The 20,207-nt window shown below is 34.0% G+C and overlaps 1 protein-coding gene across 5 annotated transcripts in view; it reads left to right on the plus strand.

Moving 5' to 3' along the window:
- LOC120770591 (transient-receptor-potential-like protein) overlaps nucleotides 1-20,207 on the plus strand; it is a 52,713-nt gene that overhangs the window by 23,884 nt on the left and 8,622 nt on the right. For all 5 annotated transcript variants that reach the window (XM_040098186.1, XM_040098184.1, XM_040098187.1 and 2 more), the window contains 5 exons: nucleotides 2,236-2,473; nucleotides 14,188-14,330; nucleotides 14,451-14,631; nucleotides 14,863-15,054; nucleotides 17,048-17,282. In XM_040098186.1, the coding sequence (XP_039954120.1) occupies nucleotides 2,236-2,473; nucleotides 14,188-14,330; nucleotides 14,451-14,631; nucleotides 14,863-15,054; nucleotides 17,048-17,282 (989 nt within the window). The remainder of the gene's footprint in view (nucleotides 1-2,235; nucleotides 2,474-14,187; nucleotides 14,331-14,450; nucleotides 14,632-14,862; nucleotides 15,055-17,047; nucleotides 17,283-20,207) is intronic.

Raw genomic sequence — 20,207 nt, forward strand, 5'->3', positions numbered from 1 at the left:
CCATCTCACGTTCCCAAGTGAAGCCAAGTCCTCTTCTTGGTTATTCATTATTGGTCTTCATCTAATAGAATGACTTCAAAGTATTTGAACTATCACATCTGTTTCGTCCATATGGCGGAGGTATGAAATTCAGTCATGGCTTCTGAAGGTCGTTCTTCATGTAAAAGCGCGTTTAAGTCCGTAAATTGATTCTTTCTCCTTCAAAATTCAGTACTGAACGAACTTCAGATCAGTATTTAGCTCTCAGATCTAAAAGTATAGCCACCCTGTTGAGGTTCAATCAGTTCGAAGACTGATTTCGCCATAGTTTGCGTGAATTGTGGGAACACATATCTTTGCGCGGATTGGACTTACGTTGAAGTTGAAGCCAACCGGCAGCCATGCTTTAATCGCATTCCATTTATTAATTTATAAAAGCATGCAAAGGAATTTTTAGTATTACTGCTAATGGCTTTATCCGATAATTAATGCTCGACTTGGTTCTGAAACTGTAGATCTGGAGACAGTCATATTCCTTTAGCAAAGTTCTCACGAAAGATCGGACAGATAAAATATTGCTTCATTTCTTAGAGGTTGAAAACTTTTACTCCATCCGACGGAAATTTGAACTTTGAAAAATTTGAAATTCCAGAAATGTGGAGCGAAAGTTTCCTTTCCACTGTTATTTCATTGTGACCGGACTTTTAGTAGCCCCAGTATAAATATTGCTAGCTTAACTTCATAAGTTGAGATAAAAATAACTCTTAACTTGACATATAGTAGAAACCACTCACTTTCAAAAAAAAATTAGTTTCGGTTATAAAACGGTTATATATTGGTTATATTCTGGTTATATTGTGGTTATGTATTGATTTTCTATGACATGGTTATATTGGACGGTTATATATTAGTTATATTCTGGCTATATATTGGTTATCACTGACATTTAACTAAAAATTTTAGGCTACATATACATATGTAATCTGATGTGGTGAGGTGCAGGAAAAACGATATAACAGAAACCACTCTCATACTGAAATAATTGAGTTTTGGTTATAAAATGGTTATATATTGGTTATATCTTAGAGTGAAAACACCCGTGCCGAATTAAGTATCTACAAGTAGGCAGAAGCATATATATTCCGTCTTTTCCTCTGGCGCCCGCACTGGCTAGCTCATCTGTTTCACATTTACCAGGAATATCACTACGCACTGGAATCCATTGCAGATTTATTGTGAGGCGGGACTTAGACTCACTAAGAAATCAAGGTATTATTTCATTATCTATGATCAAACCCTTAAATACTTTATTGATTGCAAAGACAGTCAGTATATATAAATATATATCTTATTGTGATCACATTTTATGTCGAAACAAAAAGGCCATTTTGAAAGTGTGCCATGTAGCTAGCAAACGAAGGCTGCTTGAGACTCATATATGTATATTGGTAATAAGAGCAGCAATTTTGGGCACCACGTCCGCTGCAAGTTGACCGCAAAGTTTGCCTACTCTATTCACCGCTGCAGGAAAAAGTCATGCCAATTCTAAAGTGCTCATAATGGCCTGTCAACCTCCATTGGCCATGCTCATTTGGTAATGGCTTTGACGTCGCCATAGATTAGCTTGTTTGTTTAAATTTAGCACTCAGCCTCAGACTAGTAATTAAAAGTTTCTTAAAGCACTTTTTTCCACACTGCAATGATTTACAATTTTCCAATATTGGCATTGATTGCAGAGAGAACAAGAAAATAGAAGCAAAGAAAAAAATGTAGAAAAAGCAGGGAAAGAAAGAAGGAACGGCAAGCAGCAAGTGAGGAAAGGTACAGCATAAAAGAGTTGAAAACCCAAAAAATAATGTGGTATTGAGAAATATTTTGCAGTCGCTCATTGTTGGAATTATTAGAATGCGGCCAAGGCTCTAAATTTTTCTGCGATGAGTGTGTGATGCTGTTATAGCCGTTTGGGGTTATGCTGGCTTTACATTCATTTTCCCTTTCGTGGTTTACACTTACCTTTAGCGCAGCTTTTAGTATTTTTTTTAATGAACATTTTTCGATATTTCTTTCATTATCAATCACCGTTGGCCTTACGAAAACTTCACCCTAACTTATTCACTGATTTTCAATTATTCTTATATATTCTTCGGTTGCAGTTTTTAAAGCATTGCTTTGTGCTTTTCTCATTGCTTATTTTCATAATTAGCTTATTCTTGTTGCTTCTTACTGCTAATAATCGCTTTATTTATACCCTTTCAGAATTCTGCAGAAGGCTCATCGCAAGCGCCACATCAATATCAATTGTATGGATCCGTTGGGCCGGCGCGCGCTCACACTGGCGATTGACAATGAGAACCTCGAAATGGTTGAATTGTTAGTGATTATGGGCGTGGAGACGAAGGATGCCTTGCTGCATGCCATTAATGCGGAATTCGTTGAGGCTGTTGAGCTGTTGCTCGAGCATGAGGAACTCATCTACAAGGAGGGTGAACCATATGTGAGTAACGATCAAAACATATATTTTTATGTATGGGTATACAGTTAAACTTCGAACTCATTATAATCGAACTCGAAACATAATAATCACAAAAAAAAAAACTTAAACCTGGAGGGACTTCGAGTTATGGAAGAAAATTTGTATGAAATTTGCCTTCTATTGTTAATTCCAGAGTTCGAGTTATGGAGAACTTCGTGATATAGAAGTTCGATTTATAGAAGCTCAACTGTATATTTTTATGTATTAATCTCAAAAAGTATATTACTTTAAGGAAGATAAGAAAAATTGGTCGAAGTTCGAGAAAAAGATTATATGGTACACAAAGTATTCAGTTGCGCTGAAAGTTACGACTGATAAAGACTAAATTTGACATCAAAATGTTTGTAATATAGGGTTTTCCAACAAGAGTGAGATGATTTCTTTAAAATAAAAAAATACCAATTGTTAATATTGACTTCTAACGCTTGAAGGGTGTCTGGTTTATTGCTTAGACCAATAATTTCAAATAACCCTACAAGAAGTAGTCTAATCACAATTTTTTGGAGACTATTCTTTGTCACAATTTCTTGTAATAATCGAATCTCCAAACCTTTCTCGAAATAATTCGGTTGTTGCATGTGCTGTGTGCCACGTAGCACCATCTTGGTGGAACCAGATGTTGTCTCCATCAACTTCTTTCAATTGCGACCATATAAAGGAGGTTATCATTGATCTATACCACACTCAATTGACAGTAACGGCGATTTAAGTTTAATTTCCAAAGAAGTACGGACCGCTGATTCCACCACACACCAAACTGTCAATTTAGGTGAACATAATGTTTGCCACAGTTTTGTTTATTTACCGCACCAATCTGATGATCCTCATCGGAGAAGATGATTTTATTAAAAAAAAATAGTTACCATTTTCAAGTTGCTCTAAGACAAAATCAGCAAATTGACCAATGACTTCTGTTCTTGAGTGAGAACAATTTTATACGGATGCAAGCCGAAATCCTTTCACAAAAACCACCACTTGCCTGAACGGCTGTAATATTTTTATTACTTCGAGCGATTCTTTGTCTTATTGGCACATGAACATTATGTACAGAAAATTTGCGTTCGAAATTTTCCCCAAACCGACGAACAGCGAGCGAATGTGAACGATGGCAAAAGTGCACGAAAAGTTGCAATTGGAGAACGATTATTTCTATCCTCTTCTTTAATTTTTAATATTCCCTCATCACACAACCAAATTCATACCTCAACTGGGACAGTTTGTCAGAATTGGTCCGTCGAGCGCGTTGAAACTTTCGCATCAACCGCTTGACAGCACACCTCTTCAAAGTTAACTCACGCGTAGACTACCATTCGCTTAATTCCTCGCCTCGACTGTGGCTTTGATATCCAGACGTATACCGGAATACCCTACTAAACCACATCTTTGAACGAGGCATTCGCATCCAGCTCTAGCCTTCCAACGAAGAAAATTTTTAACCACTCCAACTTTTCGTAGAAGTCCCTTTTTATGTACATCAGCTTTTATAACTGAACAATAGATGATGCAAACAACAACGAATATATCGAAAAATCAGTGCTGATGTGACAGTTCTCATTTAAGGTCGTCAGCAGACTATACATTTTAAAGCTCATTGATACGAGAAGTTTTGAATCTATTGTCGAGATTTTGGCGAAACGATCAGAAAATAATGAAATCAGAGCTCATTTTTACACCATGAACAGAGCTTATTAGTTTGCTATGAAGTCTGTAACACCGAGAAAGAAACGTCGGAGACCCTATAAATTATGTATATAATAACAGGGTTTTCAATGAGAGCGCCACAAAAGTTTTTTTAAACAAAACAATTTTTTATTCCCGTAAAACTAAATTCAACGCCATTATGTATGGAATACGATTTCTGTTGCATGGCCATAGACTTGAAGTAGTCTAAGGGCGTCAAATCGCACGACCGAAGCGGCCAATTGACGGGGTCATTTCGTGAGATAACAGTTCACCAAACGGTTTTGAATGAATTGCTTGTGGCATTCGCTGTGTGGCTTGTGGCTCCCTGCTGTTGTAATCACATATTGTCCAAGTCCATATCATTCAATTCTGGCCGAATATATTCGGTTGATATTGATATATTGAACGGTAGCGATACCCATTCACAGTGACGTCAGGTCTAGATCATCACGAAGAAGAGGAATTGAGCCGTACAATGACGCCGCCGGCCCATAAACTGCACCAAACCGTAATTTTTTCGGCATGAAAAAAATTATTCATGAAGTACGTGTAGATTGCTTTCAGACAAAAATGAGCTTCATCCCTGAACATGATTTTGCGATGAAAATCCGCATCATTTTCAAGTTGCTGCTCAGCCCAATTCACGAATATACGACGATTCTGGTGGGCAAGAGGTTTCAGGTATTTTCAGTTCTGGTAAATTTGATCTTATAAGGATGTAGGCCAAGATCTTTTCGCACAGATGCCCAACGCTTGAGAACGACGTTTTAGAGACAGATTTGGGTCACACTACAGACACTTCTTTGCCTCGCAGGCACGGGAATATTTTGTACTGTGCCTGTGGATTCAAATTTTTCTATTGGACGCTCAATTGTTGATCCAACAGGACGATTATGACAACCATAAATTGGACGTAGCGCTCTGAAAGTTGAGAGAAAGCATATAAAATCCTTTATACATGGAGAGGAACATATAAAGTTCACTTCCCGAATTCTTTTCAAATAATTCAGAAGTATTTAAGCTTGAAATACAAAACTGTATTCAAAAATCGATTAATAATATTGACGCATCGTTATTCAATGGCCACAACACTAACACATACACGCAGTATTAGTGTAGGACTCGCTTAAAGCCTGCAACAACCCAAGCTACATGCTTGTATGTACGAATATGTGTGGACACTAGCGGGCGTCAATTCTTGCGAGCGTTTTCGCAACGTCGACAAAAATGTCAGCGCCTAATGAGTTGACAACTGCCATGCGGGCGCTGTCGGTTGGTGTCTGCTGCTGCCAGCGGTAGAGGCGACGATACTTTAAAGGCATTTCTAGTGAGCTGCTGAAATTGATGGATCTTATGTGTCATACTTACACACATATGTATATACAACTACAACAAAGATATGTGTGCGTGAGGTTTCGGCACTCCAGTTTGCCATATATGAGGCACATATAGCTGCACGCAAGCTACATATGTATATTAGGGTGCGTCATTCTGAGTCAACCTTTTTTCAACTGAAAAACAGGCTAAAAACTTTCGAAAATGTGAAAAAGAAAGTCACTCAAAAGATGAGCTCTTAATATTAATATTAAGAGGTGCCTTTTTCAAATTTTCTGTTTTCCATATAAATTACATGGAAAAAAAATCATTTTTTTTGTGGTGGTTATTGTGCGGAGGTTACTATATGTGCCCCCGATGGCTGCCAGTAGGGATGGTAAACTCGATTCCAATTCTACGCGAAAATCGAGTTTTTTCGTAAAATAATCGATTTTTCGAATGTCAAGAATCGATTCTTTATCGACTTCGACTACTGAAGATCGATTCCGAAATCGATTCCCAGATCTGGCCCCCTGTGACTTTTTCTTGTTCCCTAAACTGAAGAGGCCCATGAAAGGACGACGTTACTCTTCTCTTGACGAGATAAAGACGGCATCGAAGGAGGTGCTGAAGAAGATAAAAATAATGATTTTTTGAAGTGCTTCGAAGATTGGAAAAACCGTTGGCACAAGTGTATAATATCTCATGGGAATTTCTTTGAAGGGGACAAAATAGATTTTCATGAATAAATAAATAATTTTTGAAAAAACACAAAATTCGCAATACTTTTCGAACACACTTCGTATATATATATATATATTTGCCTTCATATGTACTCATCAATAGTTGCTAACGTGTGTGTCTGTATGTGTATTTCAATAAGCTGTCTGTCAATAAACTTTATTAATACAACACTTGACACTTGTGCTGACACAGGCATAATTGAAGGCGATTAAACGGAAGCTTGTACGCAAGCCAATACCAATACAAACACAAATATACATACATACACATGTGTATATGAAAAACTTAAAAGTATCAGCCTTCCTTTAACACTTTTCATACAAACTATGCTCATCAATTGAAGGCGCATATACATAATCTTCATCGATATGCGCTTGTGTGTGCATAAATATATTTGTTTGTATGTGTAGTTTTGTATTTTGGTGCCAGGAAGCATTACCTTAACACCCCGCCCAGGGCTCGTTAAGATTGTTGCCTTGTTAGTCACGTACTTATCACAGATTTTCAAACAGACGACAAGTGTTTGCCAGCAACATTCTTTCTCTCTCAAGCAGGCAAGGCACAGTTTATAATTTGCTATTGCTGCTGGCAGCAGAATTTAAATTTATACAATTTTTTAAGTAAAGATATATTGATGAATTGAAATTCTTGAAAATTAAATTCATTGATTATTTTTGTGATTAAATATATTCGGAAAGCACTGATAACTCTTAGTGTCGACTATGCACTGTGCTTACTTGTCTGGCATACGCTTTATCGCCTAGCGCTTGGTTCCATATTGGAGCCACATATAATACAACTGATCTCATTACATTTGCTAGTAAAAATCGCTGGCTGGAATGCAAGCAGCCTTAAATATTCTTGATAACGCGTTAAGGATTTTATTCCCTTTACCGATGGTGTATTCCAGGGGATACTTAAATTTGAGCCTTGAGTCTATTACTCCCAGTTGCTTTTGTTGTCTGTGATATACTTCTTTCTAGTGCTAATGGGCTGGGCTTCTGTCTTTTGATCAGCCAGTTCTAAACTCATTGAGGAGAACCATTGGCGCAGTCCGTTTATGCACTCAGCGCATTTGCTCTGAAGATCATCTTTCAGCTTCGGCTAATTTTTGGAGTGCCTTTGGCCAGATTGTTGGATAGTTCTCATCTACGCTATTAAGCAAGTTTGCCATTTCTACTCCTTTTTGGGAAATATTCATGCTTTTTGGGACGAGAGTAACATTGATACGCTTCATACCCAAAACATTAACCAAAATGAGTTGAGTTCTTAACCAAAACATTAACCAAAAAGAGTAGAGTTAATCCAGCAGATATTTATACAGATTGCTTAGAAAACGATAGTTGTTGTTGTTGTTTAGCGGTAGAAAACATTCCTTAAGTAATTTTGAGGCATGGTACCGAGTTGATAGTTCTTGGCTGGATAAAAGTTCGGCTCTGTTCTGGTTAGCGATTACCAGAGAGCTGAGGTATATACTTTAATATTACTATTGGCAATTGACTTGTTTTCAAGTATACGATATGTGGGTTCTGATGGAACACTTTAGACCGTATCTAAATTGTACCAACTCATGTACTATACTCTTCGTTATTGAACCGCTCATTTCTACCAATTAACTAACGTGAAACTAAATATTGTTCTTCATGAAGGCGGATAACTATCTTCAATCTTTGAAAATATTTTCAAAACACAATAATATAGGAAAGTTGATTCACTATATCAGTAGTTAGTTTGACATAGTATGAATGTATGAATATAGTAAAAAATTTACGAGAGGACGGAACTAGCTTTATTTCGTTATATGGACACGAGAAAATGTAAAACACAAAATCTGTTGTATTCAGTTTTTGGTGGAGAGAAAATTGTATAAATTTCCTATATTGAAATTATCGATATCATAGTTGTTGTTATATCAGTTATCGATATTTTGTTTCGATTTATTTATTGGTATTTGTTTTCTAAACATTTGTTTTCGATATCTTTCTTGGATTCTTGGTTAACTTTTTTGAAATTTGGTTATCGATAGCTAGTTTCATTAAGATTTATCGATATAGTATTCGATTTTTCAATTTGAAAACGTCGAAATAATTTTGTCTATTTAAATTATCAATATCATATTTGTTGTTCCATTAGTTATCGATATTTTATTTCGATTTATTTATTGGTATGTATTTGATTTCTCAATATTTGTTTTCGATATCTTTCTAGGATTCTTGGTTAACTTTTTTGAAATTTGGTTATCGATAGTTAGTTTCGGATAAGATTTATCGATATAGTGTTTCGATTTTTCAATTTGAAAATGTTTGAATAATTTTGTATATTTGAATTATCGAAAACGTATTTGGATATCTTCATCAATGCGCGAGTTATCGATATTTTAATTCGATATATTTATTGGTATTTGAGTTCTCAGTATTGGTTTTCGATATATTTTTTGGTTATAGACATCATATATCGATATTAAGGTTAGAGTTTGAGTTAGCGATATATATTTTTGCCATCGTATTCATCGATATAAAGTTTCGATAGGTTTCTGGATATAATAATTAGCAATATTTTCGTTAGTATAAGTTATGCATGCCATATATCGCCACCTATTTTTAAATTTGGGTTTCGATAGTTAGCTTGGTAAAAGAGTTATCGATAAAATGTTTCGATTTTTCAATTGGTATTTGCGTTTTCGATTTATATTTGTATATGAGTAAATTCATCGATTTAAATATGTTTAACTAAATTTGTATATATGAACTATCGATAACATATTTGAATATCTTCCAAATACGCGAGTTATCGATATTTGTTGGTACATTTGTTTTCCATAATTTTCTTTGTTTTAGACATCATATTTTGATATTTAGGTTGGAGTTTGAGTTATCGATATATCTTTTTGCCAACATATTTATCGATATAATATTTTGATATGTTTCTGGATAGCATAATTATTGATAATTTTGTTAGCATAACCTATGGATTTCATATTTCGTCAACTTTTTCGATTTTTGGGTATCGAAAGTTAGCTTGGTATAAGAGTTATGGATAAAGTGTTTCTCAATAACCAACAGATCTCTGAGGCGAACACTGAAAGGACGAGCCGTGAGATAAATTGTGCAACAGATTTAATTATTTTGAGGCTTTAAGCAGATATTCTATGCAGGATATTGTCAAAAATTCCAAGGAGGATTTTAGAAAAAATTCATGCGAGTCTTAAAATTCATAAATATATACTCCTAAACCTTCACTGGATCCATATGAAAAAATCGTTAGCGTAAAGAACTGTAAAAATTTAGCTATGTCCGTTTGCTGCCTTGCAAAGTGAACTATGGAAATCTTGTTTTTGTATGAAAAACTCTTTTATTTGACAGAATATCTTCACGAAATCTGGCGTATAATATTATGCAAGGCATCGCCACTATCTCCAATAATATTATTTAGATCGGACTACTATAGCATATAGCTGTCATATATACCGAACGATCAAAATCACAATAAAGAGCTCTTAATATCCTTTTATCCTTAAGAAGTCGCTCAACAATGTTTTTTAAAATTTTAATTACAAACAAGAAAATAACTGTTAATAGAAAAAATGTATGCGGAACAACATTTTCAGCTACATTATTATATACTGCCTTGTCTTCTGTAGCCATTTGGCCCAAACTGGCAACCTTCTGATAAAATTTGAATAAAAACATTGAAAATGGAAAATTACTTTCATTTTCAAATAAATTTACATGCGAGTTACATGTGAGTAGCCACACGCTTACGTACATATATAGTATGGTATGCAATAATTTATTCATACACATAAAAGTTGCGTATACGCCTAGGTGTCGCTGCTTAGCAAAGGCGTTGGGGCCCAATCAATGGTGTAGGCAAACATATGAATGAATGTATGATAATAAAATGGGCGGAAAAAGTTTCAAAATTAGCTGCGTGTATGTATGTGTATGCACATGTGTAGATGTGTTTATGGAAAATGTGTGTTTGTAACAGCCATTGCGCACTTGACTGCCTCATCAAGCAATCATTTATGCATTCATTCACGCAAACAGCTATTCATCGCGCTATTTTTATGCTTTTGAATATATTCATAAGCGTTTTTGCCATAGTCACATGATGCTGTTATGCTTACTTAGGCGTGCGCACGCACATACACACATATTTGTTTACACAAAAAATAACGCCAAAGGAGGGCGTGTGTGTGTGTGTTTATACGCGCATTCATATGCAAAAATGTTGCCGTTGCCTTTCACCTTTACAGTTTTTTGTCGCAAATGTTATGCCACGCTTGATTAGGCACTTAATGTGCCAAAGGGGAAGGGCGGAAATCAACACACGCCGGTGTGTGTGGTAGAAAGTGTGGAGTGATGCGTGAAAGCAGCTGAGCCGGTGAGCTGCTGGAAGTGTCAACGCGTCGTGTCCTTGACTTTGTTGCACATATACATATATGCAGGGATATGTGACTGTATGTGTGTTTTTGCTTGCCTGCTGCCACAATTCGGTTCAATGCGCGCTCGCACTGCCGTTCTTTGTCTTCGCTTCGACCTTTATACACAAGCCGTTGACTGAGTGAGGCATTCAGGTGTGGCTAATAGGCAGCCATTTAACATTCAATCACGGATATAATAGTAGGCATGCATCACTCTGTTGTTTTTGTTTGGTTTGCGTGTATTCATTTTGAGAAAAATTTTTTTAAAAATTTATTTTATGAGAAAATCGCTGCTTTGTGAGCGGTTTTTGGAAATTTCTTTGTAGTTAATCTAAAAATTAATTATTATTTTCTTAATTTAATTTTACCTTTTTGATATTTATTTAAATTTATTTCTGGCTGTTAAACCTTACATATGTAGGTTATAAAAGGTTTATTCAATTTTATAATTTATTATTCGCAGAATATGAGTCGATTTTTCATTAATAAATTTATTTTATAGAGTCGAAATCGGGATGTCGCTGCCGTTTGTGAGCGTAACTTGTTTTATCATGATGAAATTTACACGTTTCCTTGGTTCCATAAGAAGGTTAAGTTCGAAGATGGGCCGAAACCGGAAACCGAAAACCTATAAAGTGTCATAACTAAGCCATAAATAAAGATATTAAAGTGAAATTTGGCACGGAGGATCGCATTAGGGAGGGGCATATTTGGACACAATTGTTTTGGAAAAGTGGGCGTGGCCCCGCCCCCTACTAAGTTTTTGTACATATCTCGGAAACTACTATAGCTATGTCAGCCCAAACTCTATATAGTCGTTTTTTTCAGGCATTTCCATATACAGTTCAAAAATGGAAGAAATCGGATAATAACCACGCCCACCTCCCATACAAAGGTTATGTTGAAAATCACTAAAAGTGCGTTAACCGACTAACAAAAAACGTCAGAAACACTAAATTTTACGGAAGAAATGGCAGAAGGAAGCTGCATCCAGGATTTTTTTAAAAATTGAAAATGGGCGTGGCCTCGCCCACTTATGGACCAAAACCATATCTCAGGAACTACTAGACCGATTTCAATGAAATTCGGTGTATAATATATTCTTAACACCCTTATGACATGTACGAAATATGGGTGAAATCGGTTCATAACCACGCCTTCTTCCAATATAACGCTATTTTGAATTCCATCTGATGCCTTCTCTGTATAATACGAGTATAAACATTAGGAACAAATGATGATAGCGGAATAAAACTTAAAAAAAATACGGTATTTGAAAAATATATAAATGACGTATAATGAAATCTCGATTATCACTTTATCATGCGAGAGTATAAAATGTTCGGTGACACCCGAACTTAGCCCTTCCTTACTTGTTTTTGTTTGTTTTAAAGTCATTTCTAGTACCGCATAATAATTATTACAATAATTGGAAACCGATATATGAGCGAAAGGGGAAGTACCGATTACATCCATTTTTGATAAGAAACCTTAAAACAGTCAAGCAACATTTTTGCACTTTATGTTATTTCGTTGTCTATTTGAAGTAGAAGAAAACCAAACAGAGGCACAAAATAGTTTTTTTCGCTGAACAGATACCAATCCGAAAATTTTGAATTAAAATTAGCATTATATGACTATTATCAGAAAATAATAAGAGTTTTTAAATTTTACGGGCTTAGAGAGCCCTATTGTCAAATTTTTTCCTACAACTGACATTGGGTTATCGATATATAATTCGATATATTTTTTGATATTTGCTTTATCGTTGTTATAATTCAATTTCTTTACTGCTATGTGAATTGTCGATATTAGGATTCGATATCCTTGCTGGAATTGGATAATGCATTTCAAAAAATCGAACGGTAAAAATTTTATCGATTTAACTTTTCGATATTTGAATTATCGATATTGCATTTCCAAAAAATTTTCTGTAAATATTTTATAGATTTCATTTTTCGATATTTGATTTATCATTATTGCGTTGCATTCAAAATATTTTTATGAAATATGGGTTCTCGATATTTAAGTTCATTATTTTTGTTCATATTTGAGCTATGGATATTTTATTCGGATGCATTTGTTGATATTTGAGTCATCGATATTATGTTTCAATATCCTTCTTGGCATTTTAATTATCGATATAACGTTTCAACATATGTTACATTATGCAATATAGCTGGTTATATATACATATATCTATATTGATGTTTGAGTTATAAATTATGTTTATCGGTATGTTATGGTAATCGATATTATATTTCGATATATGCATATTTTTGTATAAAATTTTCCGATATCATGTGGCGATATATTTTTTCATATTTATGTCATTGACTCATGAATCGATAATTTTGGTGGCATTGGAGTTGTCGACATTCGTTTTGACACATAATCTAACGGTAACATAAGTATTTCATTTTCTTTATTGACATATGAGATATTATATTATGGTATCGTTATTAGCACGAGAGTAATCGCAATTGCATTTGAAATCGATATTGCTGTTACTTGTTTAGTTTTCGATATCTTGATTTTTTTCACAGATCGATATATTTTTTGGTATATAGTTATCGATATTCTTTTCCGATGCCTTCGAAACTTTATTGATATTAAGCTATCGATATTGTAATTTGTTAAGTTGCTTGGTATATAATTTATCGATATCATATTTCGACAAAGTTATTGGTATATGAGTTATCGATGTTAATGTTAATAAGGTTTAATAATTCGATTCGGTATACATTATTTTTTGGTACGTAGTTATCTATATTTTTTTCGATATCTTCGAATCTTTGTTCGTATTGAGTTATCGATACTTTAATTTGTTATATTTAATGGTATATGATTTATCGATATCATATTTCGACAAAATTATCGGTATATGATTTATCGATGTTACTAAAGTTATTGATATAATTTTTCAATTTCATTGAAAGATTTTAGTATTTGAATTGTTGATAACTCGATTATGTATTGTCGTATGAGTTATTGATCATTTAATCATATACTTAAACTAATGATGTCTAGACTAAGACAAGATTACTTACTTACCGAAATCAACTGTGTTGTTATAAGTTGGAGATAATTTCGTTTAATGAAAAAATCTCTAAGACTGTACGAAATAGTTCCTCCGAGCCCAATTTCGGACCTGTTTGAAAAAAGTTTCTAATAGCTGACTGACCTTTTCGGTATCTGAGGTTCCCGAGTTTTCGTTTTCGATCCCATTGAACTAACTTGTATCTTTCTTTCATAGTATAAATATCTAATTCTTATTGTTAATGCTGGTTTAAGATGTGATAAATGAGAGTTTATATATATACCCTTTTTAAGAAACAAAGTCGTATACATATGTATAATACATTAAACTAAGCTTCAATAACTGTACGTTATTATTAAATATTATTATAAATTATTAACTTATTAATTACAAATATTATATATTACATAATTATATACATTTTTATATTTAATTACCTCTATTTTGTTTTGATTCTTCTTTCTTCAGAGTTGGCAAAAAGTCGATTTAAATACAGCTGTGTTTCCGCCCGACATCACACCGCTGATACTGGCTGCTCATAAGAACAATTTTGAGATTTTAAAAATTTTGTTGGATCGTGGCGCTGCCGTGCCGGTGCCACATGATATACGGTGTGTATGAGTAACCTTGTGGTAAAAGACACAATGCCGCAATTTATAAAAATAAATTTAAAAAATATCTGTTGTTCGTATAAATTAACATTTTTCTTCTTTATTCTAATTTCATTTCAGCTGCGGCTGTGATGAGTGCGTACGTTTGTCCAACGAAGATTCGCTGCGTCATTCTTTGTCACGTGTCAATATTTATAAGGCTTTGGCGAGTCCCTCGCTCATTTGCCTCACCTCCAGTGATCCATTACTCACGGCATTCCAACTTTCATGGGAATTGCGAAATTTAGCTTTTACGGAACAGGTTAGTTAATAATAACGAGGCCAAGATCTTTATGCGGTAAACAGTAGGAGATAAATTGAAACTTAAAGGAAAAAAGTATTAGAAATATATTATTATTTAAAATTTGTTATTATTAATGTTAATTGTTTTTTGATACTTTTTGCAAATTGCTTTGTTTTTATATTTATGTATATTAAAGTTTGTTATTCAGTTACCAAATATTCGAAACTTCTTATATTCTTGTGGTTTTAGGAATGCAAAGCCGAGTATATGGAATTGCGTCGTCAGTGCCAAAAATTCGCTGTTGATCTGCTGGATCAAACACGTACCTCGAATGAGCTGGCCATTATACTCAACTATGATCCCCAGATATCTACATATGAGCCTGGTGATCGCATGAGCTTGAATCGTTTAGAACAAGCCATTATGTATAAGCAAAAGAAGGTGAGTGGGAGAGAAGAAAATGTGATTGAAATACTGTTACTTCTCTAATATTTTTAAATGAGTTAAAGCTTAGGCGATAAGCAGTTTTATAGTTTTATTCTTGGTCAGTGCTACTGCTTTACCTTCCGATGGGCAATAAAATATCCATTCTAACTACTTTTCCGAAACGCTTGCCTCCGTTTGGCAACTTAAGTTTCCTAACCCATATTAAGTCTTGCAGGTAGTGGTCATATAATTAATTACCCGATAGCCTGACTCCTTCTTCTTCGCAAATCCAGCAGTATGTGCGTTGGTGTCTCTGCTTTTAGTAACAGAAGAGACACGCATCCGTTAATTAGTACCCTTAACTATGTAGATGGCAACGCAACCTGCAGTGGCGTGTAAATATCCTACAAGTTGCCTTTATTAGTTTTTTGGTAGAGCGACTAGTTTCTTGAACCATATAGTATCGAACTCTCTCAGAAACAACTTCAAAACTGTTAAAGCCAAAGCACTTGTTGCCAGTGGCGTTCTACTGATTTCAATCCTATCTGTTTGATTGCCGCAGCTACCTTCGTCTGAAGATCGGCTAGCTTATTTCCATTGATGTCTCTGTGCCCCGAGGACCATGCTAGTAGCATATAGTTTTCAGTGGCAACTCCGTTAAACATTTTTATGCACTCCAGTAACATTGTTGATTTCACTTCGAAAGATGGAATTGCTTGAAGAGCCGCCTGCCTATCAGTGATCAGTACAATTCGTTCCCCTGTTTTTCTCTAGAATAAGCTCTGCAAATCTGCTAATGATATAGAGCTCAGCTTGAAAAAAGCTTGGAGATTTGGTATAGACCTCAGCTTGAATAAATATTGGAAGCCTCCTCTTGAGCACTGATAGCTTCGCACGTGGTACCGCTATACTAATCTCAATTCCATTTGTATACCCTTGCATTGTGCTCCTACGCTCTTCAAGGATAGAGTCCTCTAATTCACTTCTGCTGCTCAATGGAGCTTCATATGGTTAACCAATAAGTGAAAGGCCATTAGCTCATTCAGCATATCTCTTATATTTTTGCCTTTATATACGGAAAACTCCGTTTATGTAATCTACTAAGGCTTCAGACGCCAAATTTTTTATAGAAAATTATTCATAGTTGCGAAATGAAATGTAAAGTCATTGCTTGGCATGATGGTCGTGGGTTGCCTGTGTACTCTTTTTACAACTGAAACTCTGATTTTCGGAAAATTTTGCTCTGAAATCATTGTAGGTTCTACCAAGTCACATATCATCACTTAAAATGCAAAACAACGTTTCATCAAAAAAATCGAAATTGAGTTTTTCATTGCTTTTGATTCACTACATCATATTACAAATATGTAGCATTAAATTTTCAGCTTCCACTGTCATATATAATCAACCAGCATATAACCAATATATAAAACCATTTTTTAATCGTCGTTTTTCCTCATTAAATCATATAACATATACATATGTACGAGTATCATTAAGTTTTCAGCTTCCACTGTCAGATATAACCAATACATAACCAATATATAACCAATATATAACAATTTTTTACCCAAAACTCTAATTTTGTTTGAATATACATAAGTGTTTTCTATTCCTGTGCCTCATTACATCATACCACACACATATATGTATGTAGCATTAAATTTTCAGCATCCGCTGTCAGATATAACCAATACATAACCGATACATAACCAACATATAACCAATATACATCCAATATATAACCACTTTATAACCAAAACTCAAATTTTGTTTATAATAATTTTTTATTATGATTTTTTTAATTGTTTGTACATAATTTTTTCTTCGCCTGTCAACTTATGAAAAGTGATGTTACGTTATTTTGCATTTTAGGTGGCGATACGAGTATGTACATATGTATTTCCAGCGCTCTGAGTTTAATCCCTTTTTATATATTTTTTTTAATAAATTCTTACTTAAAAAAAAAAATTTAAATTTAATCAACTTTCTTCTACTCTCCTTTCAGTTTGTTGCCCACTCGAATATCCAGCAATTGCTCTCCGCCATTTGGTACGATGGCTTGCCCGGTTTTAGGCGTAAAACGGTGCTCGAAAAGTTCTGGTGCATCGTACAAGTGGCTGTGCTCTTTCCCGTCTATTGTATGGTCTACATGTTTGCGCCTAACTGTCGTACCGGTATTTTGATGCGTAAACCGTTCATGAAGTTTCTCATACACGCCTCGTCCTATCTGTTCTTCCTGTGTAAGTATGCGGAGTTCAAGACTTGCTGAGCAAGAAATTCATAATTGTGTGGGTGTGAAGATAAGTATGTTTGGGAGAAAGTGTAGATTGCTTAAGTGTGTGTGTGAAACTACTCGAAAGCTCTAGAATGCTACTGTATGCACACACAAATAACTACTGACTCTCATGTGCCGTTATGCACATGCTGTTATTAGAGTCTCTGCCCAGGCAAAGGAGTAGCTGTTAATTTGTAGCGAGGCAGGCATACCTCTAAGTAAGACCTTTGTGAGTTCTAAGCGCAGTAGGCTGTTGCTACTCTTTGAGCTAAATTGATACTGAAGAAACTTCAATTTTTTTTTTATTTTTGTTAAATAAGCGGCAACATGGCGTAATCTTGCTGATCTAAGCGGCTTGTCTATGTAGCATGAAGACGTAGTACTTAAGAGTTGCAGAAAATCATTGCAGTCAGTGGCTTTTAATGTCAGGAATAAGATTTGAAATCGGGTTAGAGTTTGAAGCTTATGTTAGAGTGAGTAAATAAGAAGAAACTAGCATCTTTCGCCTTCCGTACATATGTGTCTCTACGTCGGCATGTGTGCCTGAAACACACCTCTAGAATGTCAGTCAAAAATACCAACACACTAAGCGCTTTCATCTGCTGTCATTTTATTTCGTGCATTAGCAAGACATTTATAGCCAAATCTTAAACGCTCACTCTCTCTTTTTCACACTACCTTCCTCATTTCCTTCGTCACTTCTATCTCCTTCTCTTCATTTACACCCAAATCTGAAACGCTCACGCTCTTTTCTACACAGTTCCTTTCTCACTCTCTTCCTCACTCATCTTTCATCACTTTTCTTCTCTCTCTCTCTCTCTTTTTCTGACAGCTGTCAACGCTTTTCGTGCGCCTCAAGCGCAATGCGTGCAAATCACTAATCTTTCCAGTCCATTAAGCTTGCTGTTGATGGCATATTTGCTGCTTGTCATTTTTGTTAATAGTTTGAGCCGCTTATGAGTGGGTGAAATGGACATTTCACCTAACGGTTATTAGCACTTGTCTGGTCAAAAGTAATTTGCTGTTGTCACGTCAAATCGCTATCGTGATTTCTCAGCATGCTTTTCTCTTAAAGATTGAGAGAAGATTTTTTATGGTTGTATAATATTATTCTAAGTGCAAATATGCTTTTGGGTATTAAGAGTTCTAAGGAAAAATATTTTCGGAAGCTTTATGGCAAAGAAAAGATTTTAGAAAGCATTAATGCAGAAATTTGTAAAACAGACTGTAAGCTTTAATACGCTTAGTGTTTATGGTACATTTCAAGTATTCCATTTGCTAATCTCTTGAAAAAGTTAATACTAACGGTAAAGAGTGATTCAAAGTTCATTTCTTCGAAATACTTAAAAAAAAAAAAATTAAAACTACGCTCGTGGAGCGAATCGCGTTTAAAGTAGATCCCTTAAATACCTTTCATTTGATATCCATATAGCAATACCATATTTATTTTATTTATTTGTGCTGGCAACCCTACGATAATTTTTTCAACACAAAATCTTACAAAAGCTTGTTTGGGATGATAAGAACATTAAAATAATTATTTTAGATTGTAAATTTAATGAACTGATTTTAATATATATTTGTTTAAACAAAATTTTAAATTATTGGCAACCCTGAAAAGAATTATTTTGAATTTTGAGCTTTTTTGAAGCTGTATAGCCTGATAATCGGAAAAAGTAATTTATTTTATTAATTTATTGGATCAAAAATTTAAGCAGGTGGCAACCCTTGTAATATATATCCCCCACTGTAAATTTTAGGAAATCATAATTATATTTTATCATAAATCATAAGTACAGATTGTTGAAATAAAAGCTTTTTATAATGAATTTAAAAGCATACAAAATTTCAAATATTTGGCAACCCTTTTAAAAATAATTTTGAATTTTGAGCCGTTTTAAAGCTGTTTCGCTGAAAATTGTTTTACAATAATTCATGAATATATTTATTTAAAGTATACAAATTTTATGCAGGTGGCAACCCTTGTAAAGTATATATTCCACTGTAAACTTTAAGAAATCATAAATATAATTTGTCATAAATAATAAGTGCATTATATTGAAATAATAGCTTTTTATTACGAACTTAAAAGCATACAAAATTACGAACATTTGGCAACCCTTTAGAATATTTTTTTGAATTTTAGGCATTTCTAAATCTTCATAGCCCGATAATGTCTTTGTTAAAATTAATTTATCTTATTAAATTAATGAAAAAAAAAATTAAAACAGATAGCAACCCTTGTAAAATATATGCTCCACTGTAAACTTTCGAAAATCATAAATAATATATATCGTAAATATAATATGCCAACTCTTAAGATATATTTTTTTTGAATGTATACAAATTTTAAGCAGGTGGCAACCCTTGTAAAATATATGCTCCACTGTAAACTTTCGAAAATCATAAATATTAAATATCATAAACGTAATATACATATCATAAATAATAAGTAAAATCTATTGAAATAATAGCTTTATATTTTTAATATAAAAGCATAGAAAACTTCAAACATTTGGCAACCCTTCCATAAATTATTTTAAATTTTGAGCATTTTGAAATACTTGTAGCCTTATACTCATTTATAATCCTTTTCTTTTATTAATTGCATAAAAGAGTCGAATATTTAACTAGGTGGCAACCCTTAAAAATATATTTTCAATTGTAAACTTTCATAAAACATATGTACAAAATATCATCAATGACAAATACAATACTTTGAAATAATAGACTTTTTTTAAAAAAATTAAAAACCTAAAAAAATGCAAACATGTGGCAACTCGTCAGAAAATTATTAAGAATTTTTAGCATTTTTAAAGCTTTGTGGCTTTAAAGCCATTTTGTATTAATTCGTTTATTTTATTTATTGAATGAAACCAAATTTTAAACA

Source organism: Bactrocera tryoni, chromosome 3, assembly GCF_016617805.1.
Source record: "Bactrocera tryoni isolate S06 chromosome 3, CSIRO_BtryS06_freeze2, whole genome shotgun sequence".
NCBI lineage: Eukaryota > Metazoa > Arthropoda > Insecta > Diptera > Tephritidae > Bactrocera > Bactrocera tryoni.